Below are 21,541 nucleotides of genomic sequence, written 5' to 3'. Positions count from 1 at the left end.
ATTGTTTATTGGGTGAATTTAAATGGATAAATCTGTCTTGGTTAGCTAGCTAGCTAAAAATTATGATTGCGACTGTGGCAATCGAAATTTCAGATGTGTGCACAGCAGCCATGTTCCATATGCCACTACACTACCCCGTCGAAATTCACCCACCATTCAAGTAAGTATGTAGTGTGAACTTCCACTGCACATTAACGTGAACTAACGGAAAAGACGCAGCATTGGGGTGTGTGTGCTTGAACGCTCGTGAGACTTGTCCTCTGTTCCTCAACTTACCTCTCTGCGCTCACGTACTCCTCCTCAATAGGCACGCAGGGTACCTTGCCCAGCCTGACCCCCATCTGGATGTCGCTGAACTGCAGACCCAGGTTCTCCCCCAGGATGGTCACCCTGGTTCCCCCTTGGCGAGGCCCCGTCTCCGGGAACAACTGGACCGACAAGAAGACGGAGGAAGGAGATTTAGTTCCCAAGTTAAAAAACGAAAAAGAGACGATATATTCACAAACAAACAAACAAACACAGAAGGATAAAAAAAAATAAAAAATACAACACACTCACACACAGGCCATGCATAGATGCCCATATCGGGTTATTTAAGTTTTAATGAAGAAAAATCACCCCCTTGGCTTTGAAAAACACTGAAAATGAGATAAAGAGAGGGCGAAACACAAAAATAACCCGGACCCAAAACAGGCACCAACCGAAGGCATCATCTTGGCGATTTAATTGAAACTTATTACGCCGGCTCGGCTGCGGCAGTGTAACACTCAGTCGGGCCGCCGAACCATAATGTGATTTATCTAGCCAGATTATGGCGCGTAACGCGGACAGGTGTGGTGTGACAAAATAAATGTGGTGACTGATGGACGGCGGCTGTCACGGACACGCACACACACACACACACACACACTATGGCGCGGCCGCGCACACACAAACCTAATCCCTAACAAGCATCACGAGGTAATTATGTGTAATCTGTCCATTGCCCCGTTCTCCTGCAGTGCTTGGCTGAGCAGACGGTGCAGGGTGGAAATGCAAACTAAGGCGCCGACAGTATGGAGGCATAGAGTTATTATGACACCACAGACGGCACCAAACAACAGACCTTAACAAATGGGGATTTCTAGAGTGTGGACGAGTTTGGGGAATGAACAATTTGTCTTGCCAGAGACACACACACACACATGATTTAACTCAAAACTTGTATGCAGAGAAAGTCAGCTGAGATTCAAACCCTTTCCAGGCACCCTGCTTCGGGTACCAACAGCCATACTGTTGCCCAATGTACAGCACCACTGGAGCAGCTGGAGGTTAAATGCCTTGCTCAAGGGCTCTTCATCCGTAGTCACTCATAAATGGAAGAACAACATGCCTTGACTCTCTCCACATAAAAGGTAACCAGAACATATGGAGTATCATTTTCCACAGAAATACAATTATAAGCGAAAATTTAAAAAATGAAAGCAGTTAAATGTAATGGAAAAGTGGGAAATAGAAAAATCGTAGTGCAAATGATCAAATAGAAAGCTTAAACGTGAGCGATTAGTGTGAAAATGACAATGGGGAATGATACAGGAAAACATAAGTAACAAAAGTGGAAAGTAATGAAAATTGAAAAGCTTAAACATAAATGTACAAATTAAAAGCTTTGCCTGAAAGCCAGTTGTAACAAACTCAGTGAACGACATTAAATATCTTTTAAAAATTGATTATCTCCCACTCCCCATAGAAGCATGAAAAGAGGCTTTAACCGTCTCGTATTTCTACAAAAAAACGTATGCCATCAGAATAATCTAATCTGCCATGATCACATAAGCAACTACACATGGATACTTCATCTCTTCAAATCTCACAGATCGAATACCAAATGATTCTTTTAAATGAGCTAAACCTTTAATAGTATGACAAACTGCCAGACAAAGCACATTTTGGAAGCTCTCAGCAAAAACATAATACCTCCGGCATTACTTTAAATACACAACGACAGTCAGCGACATCAGTCGAAATGTGTTTAAGAGAAAGAGGTTGAACTGGAATATAATAATCCTGGTAATGTCTGAATATATGAAGAGCTGGGGTTTGAAAACTAATACCTTCCAAATAATCTGTAAAGCAACATCGTGACTGTAGTGAACTGAACTGAGAAACCAAGAGGGAGACTGTACAAGAACAGTCTGGCCTGTGATAATGCTGCCCACTATTTGGAAGCTGACTCACGTTGGTACCTCAGGCGCCAGCAGAGCCTCAGCCATCGGTTCCACAAACACAATAGCTGGTAAACACTGACCAGAGCGAAGTAGCCATCAAGCTCTAGGGTACGATATGGACAACAGATGTCAGGGTGGGGAAATGGGGCTTTCAGATGGTTTTGGAAGAATGAAGCTATGATACCACAAAACACAATATCAGCTAGCCACCAAGCCCTGGGACATAAACACTGGCAGAGCCAGAGACGGACAGGCAACAGAGGAAGAGGAGAGCTGTTAAAAAGGATTACTACCATCATCTGAAGGGGGGGGTACATCCATACTTTATATGAGAACAGTTTTGAAGGGCGCACATTTCATTTAACTGGTAACCTGACGCGTCAGATGGTTTCTTCCAGAGAAGACGTCGTTGGAAAATGTTTGTGACAGGGCAGGCCCTTCCAAAAACGACTTAAGAGCTGGTTATTGGAAAAAACATCTGTCAGTCAAAGTCTTTGGCGAAGCCAGCCGGGAAAAGAGTGAAATAATCCTTTCCACTGAGAACAGCCTTTGCTCTTCTTTCAATGAAGATAGAACTGCATTTAGGCGAACCTTTTTAGGAGCCGCCAACGTTGTTTAGAACAAACAGCAATAACATCGCCTCTAATAAGCCACATTTTGATCTCTAGCTATGTACCTGAAACATGATCGCTGTGGTACAGAGCGTGGAGCCAGACCACCACACCTCCTAGTTATTGGTTGTGTGCCATTTACATTTCATATGGAACCTCAGAAACTCTTGGAAGTATCAAAGTATGGCAACACATAACAAGACAACCAGTGCTCACTGAGCCTGTGGGCATGCAGGCAGACGCCACAGTGTGGAATTGGGACCTCAAAGCAACTCTAGACTCATGTTGGAGTGATTTGACACAGCACCACCACATTCGAGCCCATAACCACCAGTCTCTGAGGAATGTAAAGTACAGATGCCCTGAAAGCTGGAAACAGACCTCAGGCAGTTTTGGCAGGATGGCGATCTGATACGACGCCACCACGTTCAAACCCTAACTGACAAGACTCCGGATGTAACTCAAAAGGAAAGCAGTTTGAGTTGTTCCTCGCGAGCAGCCGAACTGATCTAGGACTGAACTGACACACGGACCACAAATGCTTGCTAGCGCTGCCAGCTACTAGCCGCTAACCACCGCAACCTGGAGCAGGTCAGCTAAAAGACCGATGGTCAGACTGAATGGCCAATGCATCACCACTCCGCCTCACGTTACATTCCTGCTTAGCTGTTTTGTTGGTGAAAAGATTTGGACTTAGTGTACACATCCGGCTGCTCTGGCGTCATTTTCATTCAGTGTTAAGGCTACATTAGCCAGCACAGTTGGGGTAAGCTAAGCAATTTTGGAGAGAACCGCAGTTCAAATTGAGAAAGCGTGTTGTCTATGAAAAAAGGATGAATGAAAAAAAGGATTTCCCTTCACCCGTTTTCCAATTTTGAGACAACTCAGACCTGGAGAAGAAGTTTGGCTTTATATCAGTGTAGTCTATGGGGAGCTGTGCTTTGGAGGTATCAATAAATTTAAAATGGATACCACTGACCAGGAATCCACTGGAGGTAAAGTAGTGTGGCGTCGCTATGTGGTGGTGTAGACATAATATTGCAGCCCTAACCACAGGGTTGCCACATCAGATCATCAACATTAGAGCAGTGGTTTCCTAGTAGTCTGTCATCTAGCCTGTACACACATTTGTGTGTGTGTGTGTGTGTGTGTGTGTGTGTGTGTGTGTGTGTGTGTGTGTGTGTGTGTGTGTGTGTGTGTGTGCTGAAACATGGTAACCTTGCTGTGGTCTGAGCGGTAACCAATAGCACGTGAGCCATGGAAAGGTAACAGCTGTTAAAAACTGGGAAAGTTGTCCATGTGGTCAGAAAACAGTTTGGGAATTCTGTGGGAATGGTTCCATCAAACGGGGAGTGCGGGAAATGTGTGGGCCTTTTTTTCTTTCTTGAAACACTGCCTCAAACAAATGAATAATCTATAGTTGTGATGTTTCAATATTTGTAAAATGTAGGAATGTTAAATTAGCAACTACATTTTCTCAAAATTAGATTTGAGGTGTTCGGAGAATATGACGTTATTAAAAGGTTCTTGCTTTCAATGGGATCCACAGGACTCGACAATTGCTATCGTCAACCATTGTGAGAAATTAGCAAACAATTCTTGGCCTTCAAAGACTTTTTAACCATTAAAAAATAGGGACAGCAAACGGCAAAAACATGCACCCAGTCTCCTCAGCTGCAGAGGATTCAGCCGTATAAGCAGAATCAAGACGGACTGGAGGTCATATCTGTAGGTTAGGGATGGTGGATGAGCTGATGTGTCACTTGAGGGATCCAGAATCCAAGACTTCAACGCTGAAGGGTCAATGGATATGTGGTGAGTATCAGCACAAAGGTCCAGACTACCAAACATTAAAAGGGAGAGAACGGATGAACAAGCAACCAGTTGTGTGCCCATTTTATGGTGTGTTCACATAATGAAATGTAAGCATCAGATTATCACATAACCAGCATCGGGTGGTTTAAAATAACCGATTCTTCACAAGCCCATTCAAGTCAACAGAATGCCTGTTAAATGAAAAGCTCATGTGCTGTATCCGTACTCATAACGGCTGATCTGCTATGAAAATTACAAATAAAACTGTCCTGGAAGGTAATATAAACTAAACAGGGCAAACATGAATCCATGAATCAAGAGAATATAGACATCTTCTATTGATATCAAGGTGTCTTTCCACCATAACTCTTCAGTCATTCATTACTCCCAGCCTCACTCTACTTGTACTATTATCACAATATAAAAACACATCCCTCTTACTCTCCCTTCTCGTGCCCTTGTGTGCGCACAAAAACACGCACGCAGATTCATGCACAGCCCTCGCCTTTGCTCATGAATGTAGATACTATTTTTCTTATTTCATTTTGTGAATGCATGTTTATTGCATGCATTCACAAACACAGATATTCACATGGACGGTGAGTATGTCGCTGTGCACAACCACTGTTAGACACCAAACAGCAGTAAGCAGCACCACTAACAAGTTGTGTCGGAATAAAACCAGAAGAACTGCAGAAACCTGCATCTTCCCTTCACATTTACATAATTCTCTCATTTCTCACACATTTATGTAACTCTTTTATCTAGACCAAGTGATCTCGGTATAAAGCAACGCACCTCTCTCTGTATGTATGTGTGTGCGTCCTTCGCATGCCTCAAGAACTGTTCATTCGATCTACTTCACACTGTGGATGTATCGCTGGGGACCCAACGACCTGCAGTGTCAAAGGTACGTATGTGCAGTTTGAACACTGGACACATTCAATATCTATAAACTTTGAACAAACAAGCGATAGCGCTCTGTGCAGCAGCGGGGGCGGGGCTTCAACGGACACGGCTCATTGACTGTCGTTCACTCACGTTACAACCGGACTCTTCTTTTCTTCTGGAGTGAACGAGCAATGAGCGCTGCAAGCAGAACTTATAGGGGTCAGGCAGCCGGCTCGCTCCGAACAGGCCCTGTACTAGCAGTTGTAAAGGATTTAACGTGCGTGACATTACCAGCCCTGCATGATGAAGAGTGAGATACTCAGAATCAAATCAACACAAATTTGGTCTAAACCAATGAAGTGACCTTACATTAATGATTTGACTTATATCAAGAGAGAAAAAAACACAATATATTGAGATATGGTCAAAAGATTTAGATGAAAAAGTCTACTTTCTTAAGATATTCAGCTGATGTGTGTACAAGTAGACAGTCTTTAATGAGACTAATTGCTCTTAAAACAAATGAGAACAGATAAAACCAAGTGGGGAATGTCCTTAAGTGACACAGATTACACCACTGGTATCAAGATAATCATCTCATTCATTAAATGCTCATTTGAGCTGAAATCAAGCCTAAATATCTCATCCTATTCACAGCTTTTGTAGCTGCTACGGATATGAAATTAATTAGTTTCCATTGCCTTTTGTTAGACAATAACGCTTCTGAGAAGGGCTGTTGTTTATTACGTCTGTGACTAATACCCACTGAAAGTCACGACAGAAAGAAAGGCGGGTAGGAAAAAGATCCAGAAACAAAAAAAGGAAAGAAACGATACAGATATGAATGATTGTAAAACGCATCTGACCAATGCTGGATTTCGACCCTTTGAGCCTTCCAAACACATCGATGCACAGAGAGACAGTGACATACAGAGATGAAGCAACCGAAAAGACGGTTCAAGAGCGAATCAAACCAAACAAACCTCTACGTGCTTCTCTCTCTCTGCGGAGTACCAGTGTGATGTAACAGTGAGTAATAATACCATGTCTGTGCCAAGGGCAGGCACAAGGTCCCAACAAGTGTGTGTCTTAATAGCGGCACATTAACATGGAGCTACTCGTTCCCGGTTCAGGACACGTAGGGCTTTCGTGACCACGGGGACTTCGACAAAGAGAGCTGACGCAACGGCCTATCAAGGTCTACCAGCTTTGGATCTCCGCAGGTGACTTAGCATCCATCAACGGGTTGACCAGATTATGAAGTGGTGCTCAGAGAAGCCGTGTTGCTTTTCTTTGCAGGGGATTTTAGAAATGTAACATTTGTGGGGAGTTTTGATGAGGGGAGTTTCTTTTGGTTGTTGCCGACTGTGGCTGTCAGATGTTCTTTTCTTTCTTTCCTACCACTGTCTCGATTAAAGGTGCACGGACGCCATACAAACTGAATTTTGAGTGTGTGTTATTTGAAATGGTTATATTTAAAAAAATGTCTCATAGATTACATTTTAAGATTACAAGTCATTCAAATTCTGAACAATTACCAAGCTACCGAGACCTCAAAATGAACTGCGTTTGATATTTCCTAAATTTGGCATCATCAATTGGTTTTCCACATAAAAGTAAAAATCACGAACCAAATGACAGACCACTAGAACTTGCTATCACTACCAAACTGATAGATAGATTTGACACTAAACAACAACTAAAGCAGTGACAAGAAGTTATTGTATTTGTTGGTTCCATTACATTGTAATTGTGCCTTTAGTTTATATGGTCAAAAAACAGGCCACAGCCCATTCTGGTTTCTGCCGATGTAGCATCAAAACTCCATGTTTTCAGCACTGGCTCATAAAAAAATGAATAAAATGCTGTCCGTATCACGTGATCTCCTTTACAAAGTTGAACTCTTCTGTGATTTGGAGCACGTTCTCTGTCTGAAAAGAAGCCAGCAGTCTCTCTTTGTCCACCTGGCCAGTGTTCCTCATTAAGCAGTAGAAAAAGCACTTACAAGTAGCCTGAAAGCACATTAGCATCCTCTCAAAGACACAAACTCACAGCCTGTTCAATCCGTGGTGTTTTTGTGGAATCTCTCTATGTAGTCGCACAAAGAAACACAGACGCACCACCTACCTTAGTGATCTTGGGGTGGGTGCAGCGGCTGTTTCCAGAGGTGGCGTGCATCCATCCTCCGCCTTCCGCCAGCTGCAGCGGGAGGTGGAAATGTCCTCCACCGTTGCACTCCTGCCTGAGGGAGCACTTCCTGTCCTGGACGCACCAACCGCATTCAAACCTGGGGTCGGCCTTCAGGCACATGCCACAGCTGTCCCGCAACGCTCTGCACTTGTACAGGTGGGCTGGCCGGAGAGACGGAGAGAGTGGGAGAGAGACACGTGTTATGTGACTGGAGTTGTAATCGTACAAACATTTCACTGAACAGCAGTTTGTCATAGCTCACTTTATCTAACTTGCAAACTAAGATGTTCATTTGCGACTCGGATCAATACATGAATGCACACAAAGGCTGTGACATTCATTTTTATATGGCCATGGCATGTATGGTGTTAGAAAATTAGCCTGCTAGCTTACCGACTTCTGAAAAACAGCTGGTGAAGATGGCTAACTAGCTAGCTAACCCAGCTAATTTAGTAAAGCTTTTTCAGTTAGCAGCAAGCCTGCATTAGGACACAGAGGTATATTCCAGAGGAAAAGGAAAGTCACACCCTTGTTCTGCTCAAAGAGAGTTTATTTTATCATTATTTCATGTTTTAGCTTTTCAGAAAGAGCTATGAAAGAATCCCTCGATAAGAAAATACATGTAATTTGAAAGCTAGCGTAGCGGAGGCCAACTCAAGTGCCGTGGGAGCTTGTGAGCTTGTGAGCTCTAGAGGTGCTGGTTGACATTTATTTACGTCTTTATTTTTTTTTACCTTTGCACAGTGTCAGGTTAGCTGTTTTTCCTATTTCCAATCGTTATGCTAAGCTACAGAGAAATAACTGGTTGTATCATCATATTAAGCATATAGATAAGACAGAGATCTCCTCACTTGACCCTCAGAAAAGAGTGCATAACAATATTTCCCAAAATGTTGAACATATTATTCATCTAACTGCACAGAAAACCTGTATCATGTTTCAAAACAGATTTTTCTTCCATTTTTCTACAGCAGGCTGGAGTAGGCTACATGTTTATTAAGTCATATGACGTAAATGCAGGAACTAGTCGCATTATTTTGGAAACTCTGCCTTTCGCATACTGCTTGAGAAATATTTGTTTGATGAACAGAAAGTTCTGTAAACTGTTAATTTAAAAGAAAGCAAAGGTGGCAAGGGAAAAAAAGTAAAAAAAGTAATCAGGAGTTTGTGTCTGTGAGCTTGAGAGAGAGAGAGAGAGAGAGAGAGAGGGAGAGAGAGAGAGAGAATAAATGAATGTCAAACGCCTAAAACCTACAGTAGGTGATTATTACCACTACGAGGCTGTGACAGTGAGAAAATAACTGTTTCCACAGATAAACAGAGGGGAAAAAAATGAACAAGCAACCTAGAGGGATATTATAGAAATTAATTCAACAGGTAATGTCTTCTAACGCCAATAGGGAATTGATAATTTGTTGTGTGAAAAAAAGAAAAATTCTCTCAACTCTATGGAGTGGAAAAAGTCATTAAAAGTAAAAAAAAAAAAAATGAATACATTACTAGATAAATAAATATTCAAAACTCAAACACCTGAGAAGAGAGACGAGGGGGAGATGAAAGGCAGGGGGGAGGAGGTGGAGGGTACATTTTAGCTGCGCTTGTTAACAAAACAGCAACATGAATTGTTGATGGTGAGGCCCCGCGAGGCCGAGAGAATCAGAGAAACAGATTAGAGCCAGAGAGAGAGGGAGAGAGGTTGAGAGAAACGAGACCAAAAGAATCTGCATGACAAGTAAAAACAAGAGAGAGGAGAGAAAGTCACATGCAAAGAGAGAGAGAGAGGTGCAGGTAAAGGGACAGGTGTCTTTTTCTCTTCTTTTTGGTACCATTTGTACATCTGTTAAACTCTATCATTCTAATCTCAGTTGATACTATAATGCCAAAGCCTGCAGGCAGGTTTATTTGCTGTCACACCTGTTAAACAGATTTGAAACGAACTGAGGTGAAAAAAAAAAATGAAAAAATAAAAGCTACAGAGCATGGAGGAATCTCCTCCTCCTCCTCATCGGCAGACAGAAGGCGGCCGGACTTCAAAGCCAGCTTCTCACGTATCCATCTGCCCACCACGGCCCTCCGCTCGGGCCTAATCTGATTAGCCACGGCTCAGCTTAAAAGTAGCTGCGGCGCTAATTAATCTGAACCAAATGAATGATTTAATTAACATTAACATCTCCACTTTACACCGGGGCAAAGCCGGGCCAGCGCCGGGCGGCTGTGCCTCAGACGGATAATACGGCTCCGACTCAGAGAGAGAAAGACGGGGATGGAGGCGAGAGGGATTAATAGGGGATGGAGAGGGAAGAAAGGAGGAGACAGTCTTTATGAGATTTGTATGAGTGAGGATGGTTTTATAATGTGTGCTTTTTTCAACACTAAGCATCGTATTGAAGTCAATCCTAATAGGTATTCTGTGAGGCTTTAGCACAAAACTCATCTAAGGGGGGTTTGATAGGGTTGTTGATTCAAACTTCAGTCTAAATCGGTCTTTGGCTTTGGGTGCTGCCCGCACAAATTCTCTGCTACCTAGAAAAGTGGAACAGCGAGCATAGCTTGCTCATAGTCTGAACAACAGGAGCATACTTGTCAAGTTCACACACGGCGCCTCTAAGATCATTGGATTTCACACTCCCAAACTCTCAACACCACTGCTGTCACATACAAAGCACTCACTCGTTTCAGGAGTTTGCTGGCTAACTCTGCAGTAAAACAACAACAACTCAAACGCCCTTAGTTCAGTTTAATCCTGATATATCCAGATACAAGCATCTGCACTGCCAAGATGCATCCTTAAGCCACGTTTCACACTATGATCTTTGAGATGTACAAAAAAAAAAAAGCTCTCCATATTTAGGGAGCAAAATCCCCTAAATTCCTCACCAGCTCAGGGGTTTTTACCTTAACTGTGAACTGTGTTTATTTCCAAAGTATCAACAGTGAGCTGGGAGGAAATTTGAGGATTTGGAGAAACAATAATGTGCACTTTTTCTCTGGAGGGTTCCTTGCGGTAGGTTTGCGCCTGTCCATGCATATCCAACATTTTCTAACCACTTAGACGTGGCTGGGCGGAGAAAAGTGAAAACAAGAAAATTGGCTTGTCCGCGCCGCCGTCCTTGCTGGAAAATTGTCAGGGGCTTAACAGTGCTGATGTCTTGCAGTCGAGTACAGCTGAGCCTGATGGTAATGCAGGATTTTGGAGATGAGCAAAAGTGTTGGACTAATAGAAAATGATGATGGCGCTACAAGTCAGGGGAAAGTCATCAAAGTCATTAGGATTCATCCTCTGGGGAACATGAATGTCTGTAGGTATTATGTGCTCAGAAGAGGAGCGATCATGAAGTCGTACGGACTGACAGGTAACTACTTTATTGGACAGTGTGCGTGATTGTCATCATGCATCGTCAGCGCCGCATGGTGAGCAGGAAGAAGACAAGTTGACAGCAACAAGTAGTTGCTACAGTTTACTTGGGAGCGGACTGGGAACCCAAACAATCTCTGTCCGGTTGTTTGACGTTACATCAGCGTTAAGGAACCAAACCAAACAGAGCACATGGAGAATGAAGGCGCCCTCAGTAACTTAACCTCATGAAGTCGTGACACTTTATTATAAAAGGCTCCTCAAAAGACAAAGTGCTACTTAGTTTGGAGGAACGACATATTGAGCGGAACACTTTTTCAAAGTATTAACAGTAGTATATAATATGTATTTATTTGATAAATGTTTCTGTCTAAACCGTAATGTACAGAATTACTTGACTCACAAAACAGATGCTAATATAGTACTGATCCATATAAATACAGGGCTGTATTGATCAGTTGAGTGCTTTTCTGATTAGGGAACAGTCATTAACCGTGCAGTTCATCTACTTGATTGCACATAAATGTGATTATTTGTTTTGTTGTGGCCGCTACAATGTTTCTCAGCGCGAGCTAAACTCAGGACTTTAATCCTCAGACGGGATCTTTCAGCACGGACAGACTGAAAACATCAAAAAAAGGAGCACATTTCAAACAAAACAACACAGGGAGGAGAATTGGGCCGTGACCGATAAGCGACAAATTTCCAAGCAATCTGCAAAAAAAAATAAAATAAAAAGAGAAGTGCACGTCTGACATTCATCAAAACGAGGTCACATGGAACACAAAGAGAGATTAAAACATGCACTGAAACGAACGGTGAACGGAACAGGAAGAAAAGCAGGAGAGAATACAGTAGGAAGGGTTTTAGTTAATCAGACTCCAGACTTGCAAAACACTGTACGACACACTCGAGAGCAAGACTCACATTATCTGGTGCAATGGGACGTCTAAAGTCATTAGCCTCCACCACCCAATGTATTACACTTGATAAAGAATTTAGAATTGGTAATTGTTTTCCACTTCATGCACAAATAGCGATTAAAAATAATAAATGCCATCCTTCCGTGTCGCTTTCTGTTCTTCTTTATCAATCCCTGTATTCAAACCCCCCCCCCCCCCCCTCCCCATTACATGCTGCATTTATCAACCTGTCATCCAGCGTTCTTCCCTTCTTCTGCCAATTGGTTTCGCCATTTGTTTATCTTCCCCTCTAACATCCATCCCTATTAATTTCCTCGTTGGATGTTTGTTTGTTATCATTGCCGTCCATCAATCACTCCCTCCTGCCTCTCTTTTATCCCACGAGACAAGAAGAATTGTGTTTTTTGTTTTTCAAACGGATGGTACACTTTCACCTCTCTCCCTGATGGCTGTCAAAAATGAAATTACAAATTTCTGATGAAGGGGGGGGGGGGGACTGCACAACCGTTGTTGCCTCACAGAAAATCATTACATACAGATAAACAAGCGGGGTCGATTCAAATTATTATCTTTTTTTTCTCCACCGAAATGAGAGACAGAGAGACAGAGAGAGACAGAGAGACAGAGAGAGACAAAGAGAGAGAGAGACAGAGAGACAGAGAGAGACAGAGAGACAGAGAGAGACAAAGAGAGAGAGAGACAGAGAGAGAGAGAGAGACAGAGACAGAGAGACAGAGAGAGAGAGAGACAGAGAGAGAGAGAGAGACAGAGACAGAGAGACAGAGAGAGAGAGAGAGACAGAGAGACAGAGAGAAAAAGCTCTACCTTGAATGTTGAACGGGTTGTCGATCACGAAGTTTCCATTCCACACCACGGAGAGGTCGACCGGTAGGTCACTGATGTCACCGCCCTCGTAGTCGTACTGAGACACACAGAGAAACAGAGAGTCGGTGTGAGGAGACGTTAATTGATAATGGATCCGATGCACATGGGAATTGCATGAGGTATCGTATCTTTTGCAAAGTGACTCGCCACCGGCTTGCTCATCGCAGACGAGCATGCACAAATCCTTATTCGCCACAACAGACATTTTCTTTCCCAGAAATACACACAGAGAAATAACAGATGGGTTACAGCTGAACAGGCATGGGCAAAGGGAGACAGGGACGGGGGAAGGGAGGAGAGGAGGTGAGGCGGGGTGGAGGGAGAGAAGATGAGATAGGAGGAAGAAGCAGGAGGAGGAGGAGGAGGAGAAGCGGTCAGAGAGGTGAAAGCGGACGGGAATCAGACAGTGGTAGACGTGAGAGAGGACCTTATTCATTTACGCATGAGGTAAGTGGTGGGATGAGGGCGAGCGAGAGATAAGATGCGGAGCAGCGTAAAGTGAAATTGGCATTTCCAATTTGCTCCCTGACACACTGGATTTGATAGACGGGACTCGACCATCCCATATGGGCAATGGGGCCTGAGACACGCACGCACACACACACACACACACACACACACACACACACACACACACACACACACACACACACACACACACACACACACACACACACACACACACACACACACACACACACACACACACACGCACACAGACACACACTTATAATGCAGTCAAAACTTTCCTCCACTCTTCTCTGATTTATTACCATGACTCAAATATCACGGCGTGTGAATCCCATATTCATACCTGAGGATGTTGTTATGTGTGTAGATAAAGTCGGGCTGTTGTTGTCTTCCCACACACAAGTTATAGACGCAATGTGTCGGATTTAACGGTGGCAAATAGCACAGACGTTGCAGATTGAAGCCAAAAGTTCTGCTCCGCCCTCCTGGGAGAACTACGGTGGCTTTCAGGTAACAAAAAAAAAAAGCGTGAAACCACCAAAACCTTTATGGCAGCAGCAATAACCTTTATCGCTTCTTTTGCAAGGCTGTAACACAGATTTGCAGACATGGATTCTGTAAAGCCGCTGCTGATGGTCTAAAAGGGTGGGCCCTGTTAAAACGGGTTGCCTGTATACCAGCAAAGCAGATATGCTACTGATATGGACGTTAACCGCTGTCAAAGCAAAGACGCGCTGTTATTTCAGATCAGTAATGGGTTCAGTTCAAGCCTCGAGGAGGCCTCGGGGAGAAGGCCATGAAATAAAGGGGCGAACAGAAGAAAGAAAAGAGCACAAACAAGTGGGGCAAAAGAAAAATAGGAGACATTGTAAGCGGCCACAGAGGAAGGAATGTGGGAAGTCTGGATCTCTATTGAGACCGTTCAGAAGCTGACAGGAGCACAGACCATTGGAACCACAGGATTCTGGGAGGTCAGCAGCACGGGGATTCAACCAAAACACTCTTTTGCCACAAAGGAAAAGCTGAACGGGCTTATTCCCTACCCACTAGTTCAGCGTGACCCTGATCCATCACACATGAGGTAGGCCGCTGACTTTATTAGCATCACCATTACGCCCCACTGTTTAAAGGCCTGTGTACGGCAGCTCCCAGGCCCAGTGAAACCACAGGCTCTCCACACACACACACACACACACACACACTCCTCTCTGCGGCGTGTCTCCCATTAAACTTTAAGGGTTCTGACTTGTTTGCCGTCACCAAGACACTGGGTGAGCTTGTTCTCTCGTCAGTCCCCCCACCCTGCTGCTCGCCACATCATGCTTTATTCATGCTGTCACATAGTTTGAAGCGCCGACCCAAAACCACACTGTGACACCGCGCTGCCCGGTCACGCTGAGCAATCGCCCACTGACTCGCTTCGCCCGGGGGACACTTTGGAGTTAAAAGACGGGTTTTAGGGCCGGTTTTATACTGAAAAATAAGGAGGACACACGGAAAGGGAGTCAGGAGAGGAGAGGAGAGAAGAGGCAGCAGAAGGAGAAAGAACTTCAGGAGAGCACACAAGACAACGCTACACTGAGGTGTGACATTGAACTAGCGATGTGTAAAACTTTTTATAAGATCCCAGTTTGATCTTGTTTTAGTCGTTATAAAAAAGGAGACATAAGTTAATACGACAAAGAGTCAAACTAACGTTCTCACAATGACAACATTTCCAGTGTCTTAGTTCTGCGTGGTAGCATGCTAACATTTACCAATTAGCACGCAACCGCAAAAAAAGCTACAGCTGAGGCTGATGGGAATGACATTCGCTTTGCAGGAGAGACTGACATTTTAACCTGATGACGGTGCTTGATGTAAAGTCTGCATTATCAAAAAAGTTATGACAATTTATCCTAACGGGGAAAGTACACAAACTTTTAAGGCAATCAATCCAATAGTAGTCGAGACAAGTTCCCTCGAAACCAAAAATGTCAACCTCATGGTGGCGCTAGAGGAAAAGTCAAGAGATCACCAGAGTCCATTGGCTTCATCGTTTGGGGGTCAGGAATGTCCGTAGGAAATTCCATGCATTTCGACGGATCCCTCAAACATTGGGATATTACAACGTGGCCCCACCCTGCCTGACATCTACAGCCATGTCGCTGGCTGGAACCTCATCTAAAGAGTATTAAAGCCACATCGGGGGAGCGTCTCTTTAAGCCGACACTTAAATAATGCATCACACCGGTCTCGTCGGGCACCGGTTATATACTCTACTCTGACCTCTGAAATTTGAAAATTCTTCTCTGATGAGATTTAGAAGTGCGGGTGGCACCCGACGTCGCTTTGCCACGACTTCGGGGTTCAGTTAACACGGACAATGCGTCTTCTCAATGGAAGTATGCTTGCAGTCTTTTTGATGGAAGGAAGTCTCGGTTAGACAGTCACCTTTTGAAAACATGAAGTGTGGCATGAAAGTACATCTAATTATGGGACAGGGCTGAAGCCATCACCTCTACTTGAAGCTGTCTTTACCAAATGGCAACATTTTGAAGGATCTGTGTTTGAATATCAAGTGAGGACTAACTCAGACTGAGACACTTTGAATTGAGAAGTGGGTATGCTGAAACAAAAGCATTTAAATGCATTCAATACAGTAAACATACACAAGACATACACATTAAAAAGCTTGTTTTAAAACTTTTCTTAACATGTTTACTTCTAGAAAGTCTCTGGCCATGTGTGTGAAAGTGCAGTTCTTCCTGTATCTCTGGAGCTCCAGAGGGTTCAACCAACACACTGACATGGTATCTAACTGTAACTAATCAGCATTTATTTGCGAAGATTATGTCTAATGTCTGACCCCCAAAAAAAATATTTACTTCATTCTACAAATCCTTTGCAGTTTCAGCTCACTGTTGCTTTGACTCACGGGCTGAAAGCATCCGGACACTTTGCACCTTAAATCATCTTTTTTCGGCTTAATGAGAAACTGTTGCTGTCTTTTGTTTGTGTGATTTATTATCCGTGCTCATGTTTCCCCACATGTCCTGCATCTAATTATGTTTTCTTTTGTCCCTGGGTATATCTCTTTAGCCACCGTGGGACTGTCTTCCGTAGGCGTTCCTCCCGGGGTACTGGTGAAGATGTTTGGATGTTAGGCCTGCTGCACCTTGATCGATTACAGCTATGAACATACATGTGATCAGGTATTGAAGACACACACAGCTTCTGGTGCAAACACTCTCTCTTGGGTAAACGTTTTTTCTCATTGAACAGCTACTATCGGCATGTCACTGACTCTTGGCAGAGCTCTGATCTAAAAGCAGTGGCACCATTGCTGTTAAAAACTCTGTATTGGTGGAACCCTGTGGGTAAAAGTTGCTCCCCCCCCCCTGAGCGGCCTCTCTGCTGGCCTGCCGTCCTGACTTCCCTCCCCTGAGCGCCCAGAGCTGCTGGAGATGAGTAATCAGACTCATTACTGAAGCCTCTGGCCAGCTCCTCCATGTCGCTGCATGTAATTAATCTACCTGCGCCAACTCATAGTGAAGCCCCCCCCACCCCCCCACCCCCCCAGGGAAGAGAGAGGAGAGGACAGGAAAAGAGGAAGTTAGGTAGAGGAAAGGGTAGGAGGAAAAAGGGGAGGATACGGTAGATAAAAGTTGGGTGGATGCAAGTGGAGGACAGCTAGAGAGCAGATAAGTGGGAAGTGAGAGGAGTGGAAGTTTTGGGAAAGAGGGAGAGGAGACTGGAGGAGGGGAAAGAGAGGAGAGGCAATGGGAGGAAAAGAGGGGAGACAGAAAGAGGGAGAGAAAGGAGTAGAGCATAGGGGGAGGAAGAAGAGAATAAACAAGGAGGCGATGAGGGAGGAGAGAGGTACAGGGACAAGGGGGGGGGGGGGGGGGACAAAGGGAGAGAGGAAGGCGAGGTGACAGGGGGAGACAGAAAAAAAAAGGAGAGGGAGGGGAGGAGGTGTGAAAAAAACTACAAGGTGAGCACAAAGCCGTCCCTGGCCTCATTACAGTAACACACCAGCCTGGCTCGGGTTCATTCGTTATCTGCTCCCGCACTCGTTTATTCTCTCGCAACATGAATCGTCTCCATGGATCGCGTGTCCCCATGGATTGTATGAATAGATATGGCCCCTGTGTGTGCGTGTGTGTGTGTGTGTGTGTGTGTGTGTGAGAGCGTCTCACGGACTGAAAACTGCCGATGTTAACAAAACAGAGCAGCTGGCTGGTGAGGAGGGGGAGAAGGTAAGAAAAAACAGTGCACATATGTGTGTGCAGGTCACCCGCATGTAATTAGTCATGTTGAAGGATACCTGAGTGTGTTAAAAATGCACTGCTCACACACACACGCACAAGTTCAGTTCAATTCCATTCAGTTCAAACTATTTTGCATGTGTTTAATGACAATTTTAGTTCGCACTAAATGAAAAAACAACAATGTTCAGGTAATTAAACTAGAGTTGCTGCCCTGCTGTTTATTTCCTCAGCTCACAGCCATGTTGCAGTTTACATCCTTGAGTCCAGGTGGACGTTTGTGCCAAATTTGGAGAAATCAATACTTGGTGCACTGTGCGTGCCACTGATTAGCATTAGCAAATGCAGTTTGTAGGAAACGTTTTCTGCCCTGATTGCATTTTTTTTACTGATGTCGCCAGGAGACCTTTATATTGAGCATATCTGCAAAGTGTTCACCGCAGACATATTGTATTTGTTTAATTATTATGTTTGGTAACTCAGAGTGCTTGGGTAAAGTTAGAGAAAGCCTGTTATCTCATTTTAATGTTCAAGAATGAATCAAAAGGATCTTTCCCACACCTTAACTAAGTGTATGGTGTAGTAGCCTATAGTATAGTGTTAAAAACATACTTAAAACAATCTGCTTATAGCACTGTGTAATTATAGTTATGAGCACTCATAAGTATCCAATCATGCTTCATAAAAAGAACCATAACACTTTATGAAGCAATTTATATTGACTTCTAAGGTCAATTATAATAACACTTTGTAATTACTCATCACTCACTGAAATTGTTTTGCTTTTTTCATATGTATTATAATTCATTATATAAAGATGATATTGTTTTACAACAATAGGAATTATAATCGACTGTGATCCTTGCTGAATAGCAGTGAGCAATCATTATGTTACTTGACCCATAAGTCACTTTGAAATACTTAATGTGTTCAGATTATTGCTATAAAGTATTATGGATAGTTCGGAGTGCTGATAAATATAATTATTCAGTGCTATAAGCAGATTATAACGTATTTTATGTAATGCATTATAGAAATGGGCGTCATAGAGACATTCATGGTATATAAACGTAGTTTGTAGGAGAAGAGCACATGTGTACTGTACCTGTGTTACACTGTATTACTGCAATATGCATAATATTTGAGAAGTTTGGGAAAAGTCTCGACTTGACCAATTTGTGGACTGTGAACACGCAAACACACACCGTGTCGTCCTCCCACAGTGTACTGTGCTGCTCAAAACCGGTGCCAGAAGCACGGACTTACAGTGGGAAGTTCATACCCGCAGACACACACGCACACACACACGCACACACACACACAAACACACACACACAGTGCTTGATAGCCTACGTGTGTCAGTGTAATAAATCATGTAAAGCAGGTTGCTGGTTGTTGCTGATGCTACAGTCTCCGTCTGCTCCACACGATTAGGAAGAAGATCATGTGGAGAATCTCCATATGTCTGCTTCACGTTGTGCTTCCAAACCTCTGGGGAGAATGTGTGTGTGTGTGTGTGTGTGTGTGTGTGTGTGTGTGTACAAACTAGTGGGTAGCCACTCAGCTTGCAGGCATCCTATCGGCGTGTGCGCGCGTGCCAGCGTGTGTTCTCCTGTGAACGTCCCCAGTGTGCGCCCATGCATACTGTGGGTCCCTGGTGTATTTCAGTGTACAGGTTCAATGTTTGAGTGTTTGTCGAGGGGCTAAATAATGCACAAAGAGACAGTAAGATGGAATGGATGAGTGTACATCTACTGCCGGCTAATTTTATCTGTGATTTATTACACTCTACTGTCCCAGTCACAGCCAGCTGTGATACATATACACACAGATCCCTACTGAGAATACTCAATACAATGGTAGCAAGTACACAAGCTCTCAATCATAGAAGGATCTCCTGTGTGTTTATCCTGTGTGTTAACTCTTTCATTTAGCTGTAAACATACTTATTATTATTGATAAGAACCTAGTTACTCGTAAAGGGAAGGCTATGAAAACATTTGCATCTGGGCTAGCTAGCGTTTTATCATCTTTCAGCTTATTGTTCTGGGTTTTACCATTTTGCTTCACTCGGAGCGCCTATCCCATTTGACCAAAACCCCACTAACACCCATTAACATCAGTTTTTTGCCCTTAGTGGGAAAGGTTACCATCAACATTCACTCCCTGGGACAAATTTATCGACACCAATTCCGATCGGCAGTGCTGGAAACAAGATGTCTGGGAGGACACGCACATTTTTGCCCCTTTCTTGGCTTTTTGTCATCTCAGCCACAAGTTTTGTCCGTTTGAAGGGAGACTAAATAAGTAAGAGATGTATAAAAGCAGTCACCACCAGTTCCCCGTCTGAAACGAGTGGTTGATGTTGATGTTTTTGTCACGCAACTTGTGTAACTTTCCTGTGAAGTTTCTTTTGAAAAAACCGTATGCATGTAACGAGCAGAAATTGACACGTGATGCAGGCTTTCGTAGGGAAACGCACACAATATGAGAAGTAACTTATCGTAGGACATCGTAAGAACCGTTGTATGAGGATATAGTCGATAGCCTATTTTAGCAGGTTTTGTTGTGTTTGAAAGAAACTGCATATATACGTGCTAATTTTGGTGAAAAAAGAGCATCTCTGCTTTCATCAGTGTTTACTTCCGCAAATGCGCTGGCTGAATACTCATTGCTAAAGCTAACCGCTAACAAAATAAATCCTGGTGGGGTCAAGGATGAAACCAAAATACAACATTTTCCTCCTTTCTGCCACTTTGGATTGACGAGCCTTCGGGGGCAGCTCTACTTCTTCGTCCTCTCATGTTGGTTGGACTGAGGGGGTTCTCTAAGCTACAGTGACTCACCATCCCCTCTTGCGGAATAAGTGGTATTACCATGCAGGACAGGCAGGGGCTAGCTGGCTAGCATGCTCATTTCAGTAGATATCTCTGGAAACCGAATGCATGACGTCTTTGATATAACGTCAACGCTGCAAACCTCTTCACATTCTGTTGATGACGTTGGTTCATTGTTTGAATGTTTTAAATGAAATTCTTCCCCATTGCACCTTTAATGAGTAAAACTGGTGGGGTGCATCTTTTCTGTCTGGTGTAACATTCACACAGCCATCTTGACAACTTGCTCGATTCGTGTAATCCGTCACACTGAATTTCAAGTCAGCCTTCATCTTTTGTCGAAGCTGAGTAGGTCACGCAACGTAGATTTCTCTGATCGATTTGCACTCAAACCACATTTCCATGCGACAATAATGTCACACTGGCAGAATTCAAGCTCTCTTTTTAGCTGTGTTGTCACACATGGGCTTCATCATTTACATCATTTATGTGTTTTCAAGTGCCTTGCTCAGGGGCATCTTGAGCAGCAGTTGTTGGGTGGAAACGTGGGTGCCTCGTTGGTAACTTGTGCATTGTGCAACCAAATAGGTATATCTGAAAATAATGGCCCCATTGTCCCAACTGTCCTCTCGCCCTCTGCGGTTCTAGTTAATCTCAGCAGTTTCACTTTTGCACGGATCATGATTTTCTTTTCTTTCAGCGTCACTTTCTCAAACATGCACATCTTTTACAGTCTGCGTTCTCCCTCCCTCCGTTTCCTCCCTCGTTTGTTTGTTTCCCCCAAGTCTGCCTGCTGAGCTTATCCTTTCCTTCCTCCCCTCTGCCTCTCTTCATTCTTCCCATTCTCTCTCCCCTCTTTCTACTTCCTCCATCACACCCTTTGTTGCATTGTCTACTCCTAATTCCCTCACCCCCTCTCTTTGGCTCTTTCTCTTTCTTTGTCTTTTTGCTTCCTTCTTTTCCGTTTTAGTGGTTTGCCAGGCATGTGTGTGTGTGTGTGTGTGTGTGTGTGTGTTTCTGTCAGTCTACCACGGCGCTGCAATTCATCATCATTTTATCTACAGCTCCCTTAATTGGATCCTATCACAGTCCCACCTGATGGGGGG

At 43.7% G+C, this 21,541-nt stretch overlaps 1 protein-coding gene across 1 annotated transcript in view; it reads right to left on the bottom strand.

Moving 5' to 3' along the window:
- The window catches only part of LOC142960261 (plexin-A1-like), a 110,666-nt gene that overhangs the window by 57,698 nt on the left and 31,427 nt on the right, over positions 1-21,541 (bottom strand). Inside the window, exons 8-10 of the mRNA XM_076102028.1 lie at positions 12,818-12,914; positions 7,652-7,875; positions 277-428 (exon numbers count right to left, since the gene is read on the bottom strand). Of these exons, the coding sequence (XP_075958143.1) occupies positions 277-428; positions 7,652-7,875; positions 12,818-12,914 (473 nt within the window). The remainder of the gene's footprint in view (positions 1-276; positions 429-7,651; positions 7,876-12,817; positions 12,915-21,541) is intronic.

Source organism: Anarhichas minor, unplaced genomic scaffold (assembly GCF_050575085.1).
Source record: "Anarhichas minor isolate MPS153535 unplaced genomic scaffold, ASM5057508v1 ptg000003l, whole genome shotgun sequence".
In the NCBI taxonomy this organism is placed as follows: domain Eukaryota; kingdom Metazoa; phylum Chordata; class Actinopteri; order Perciformes; family Anarhichadidae; genus Anarhichas; species Anarhichas minor.
Note: the sequence above shows the minus strand (reverse complement) of the source record. Positions and strands in the feature narration are given on the sequence as shown.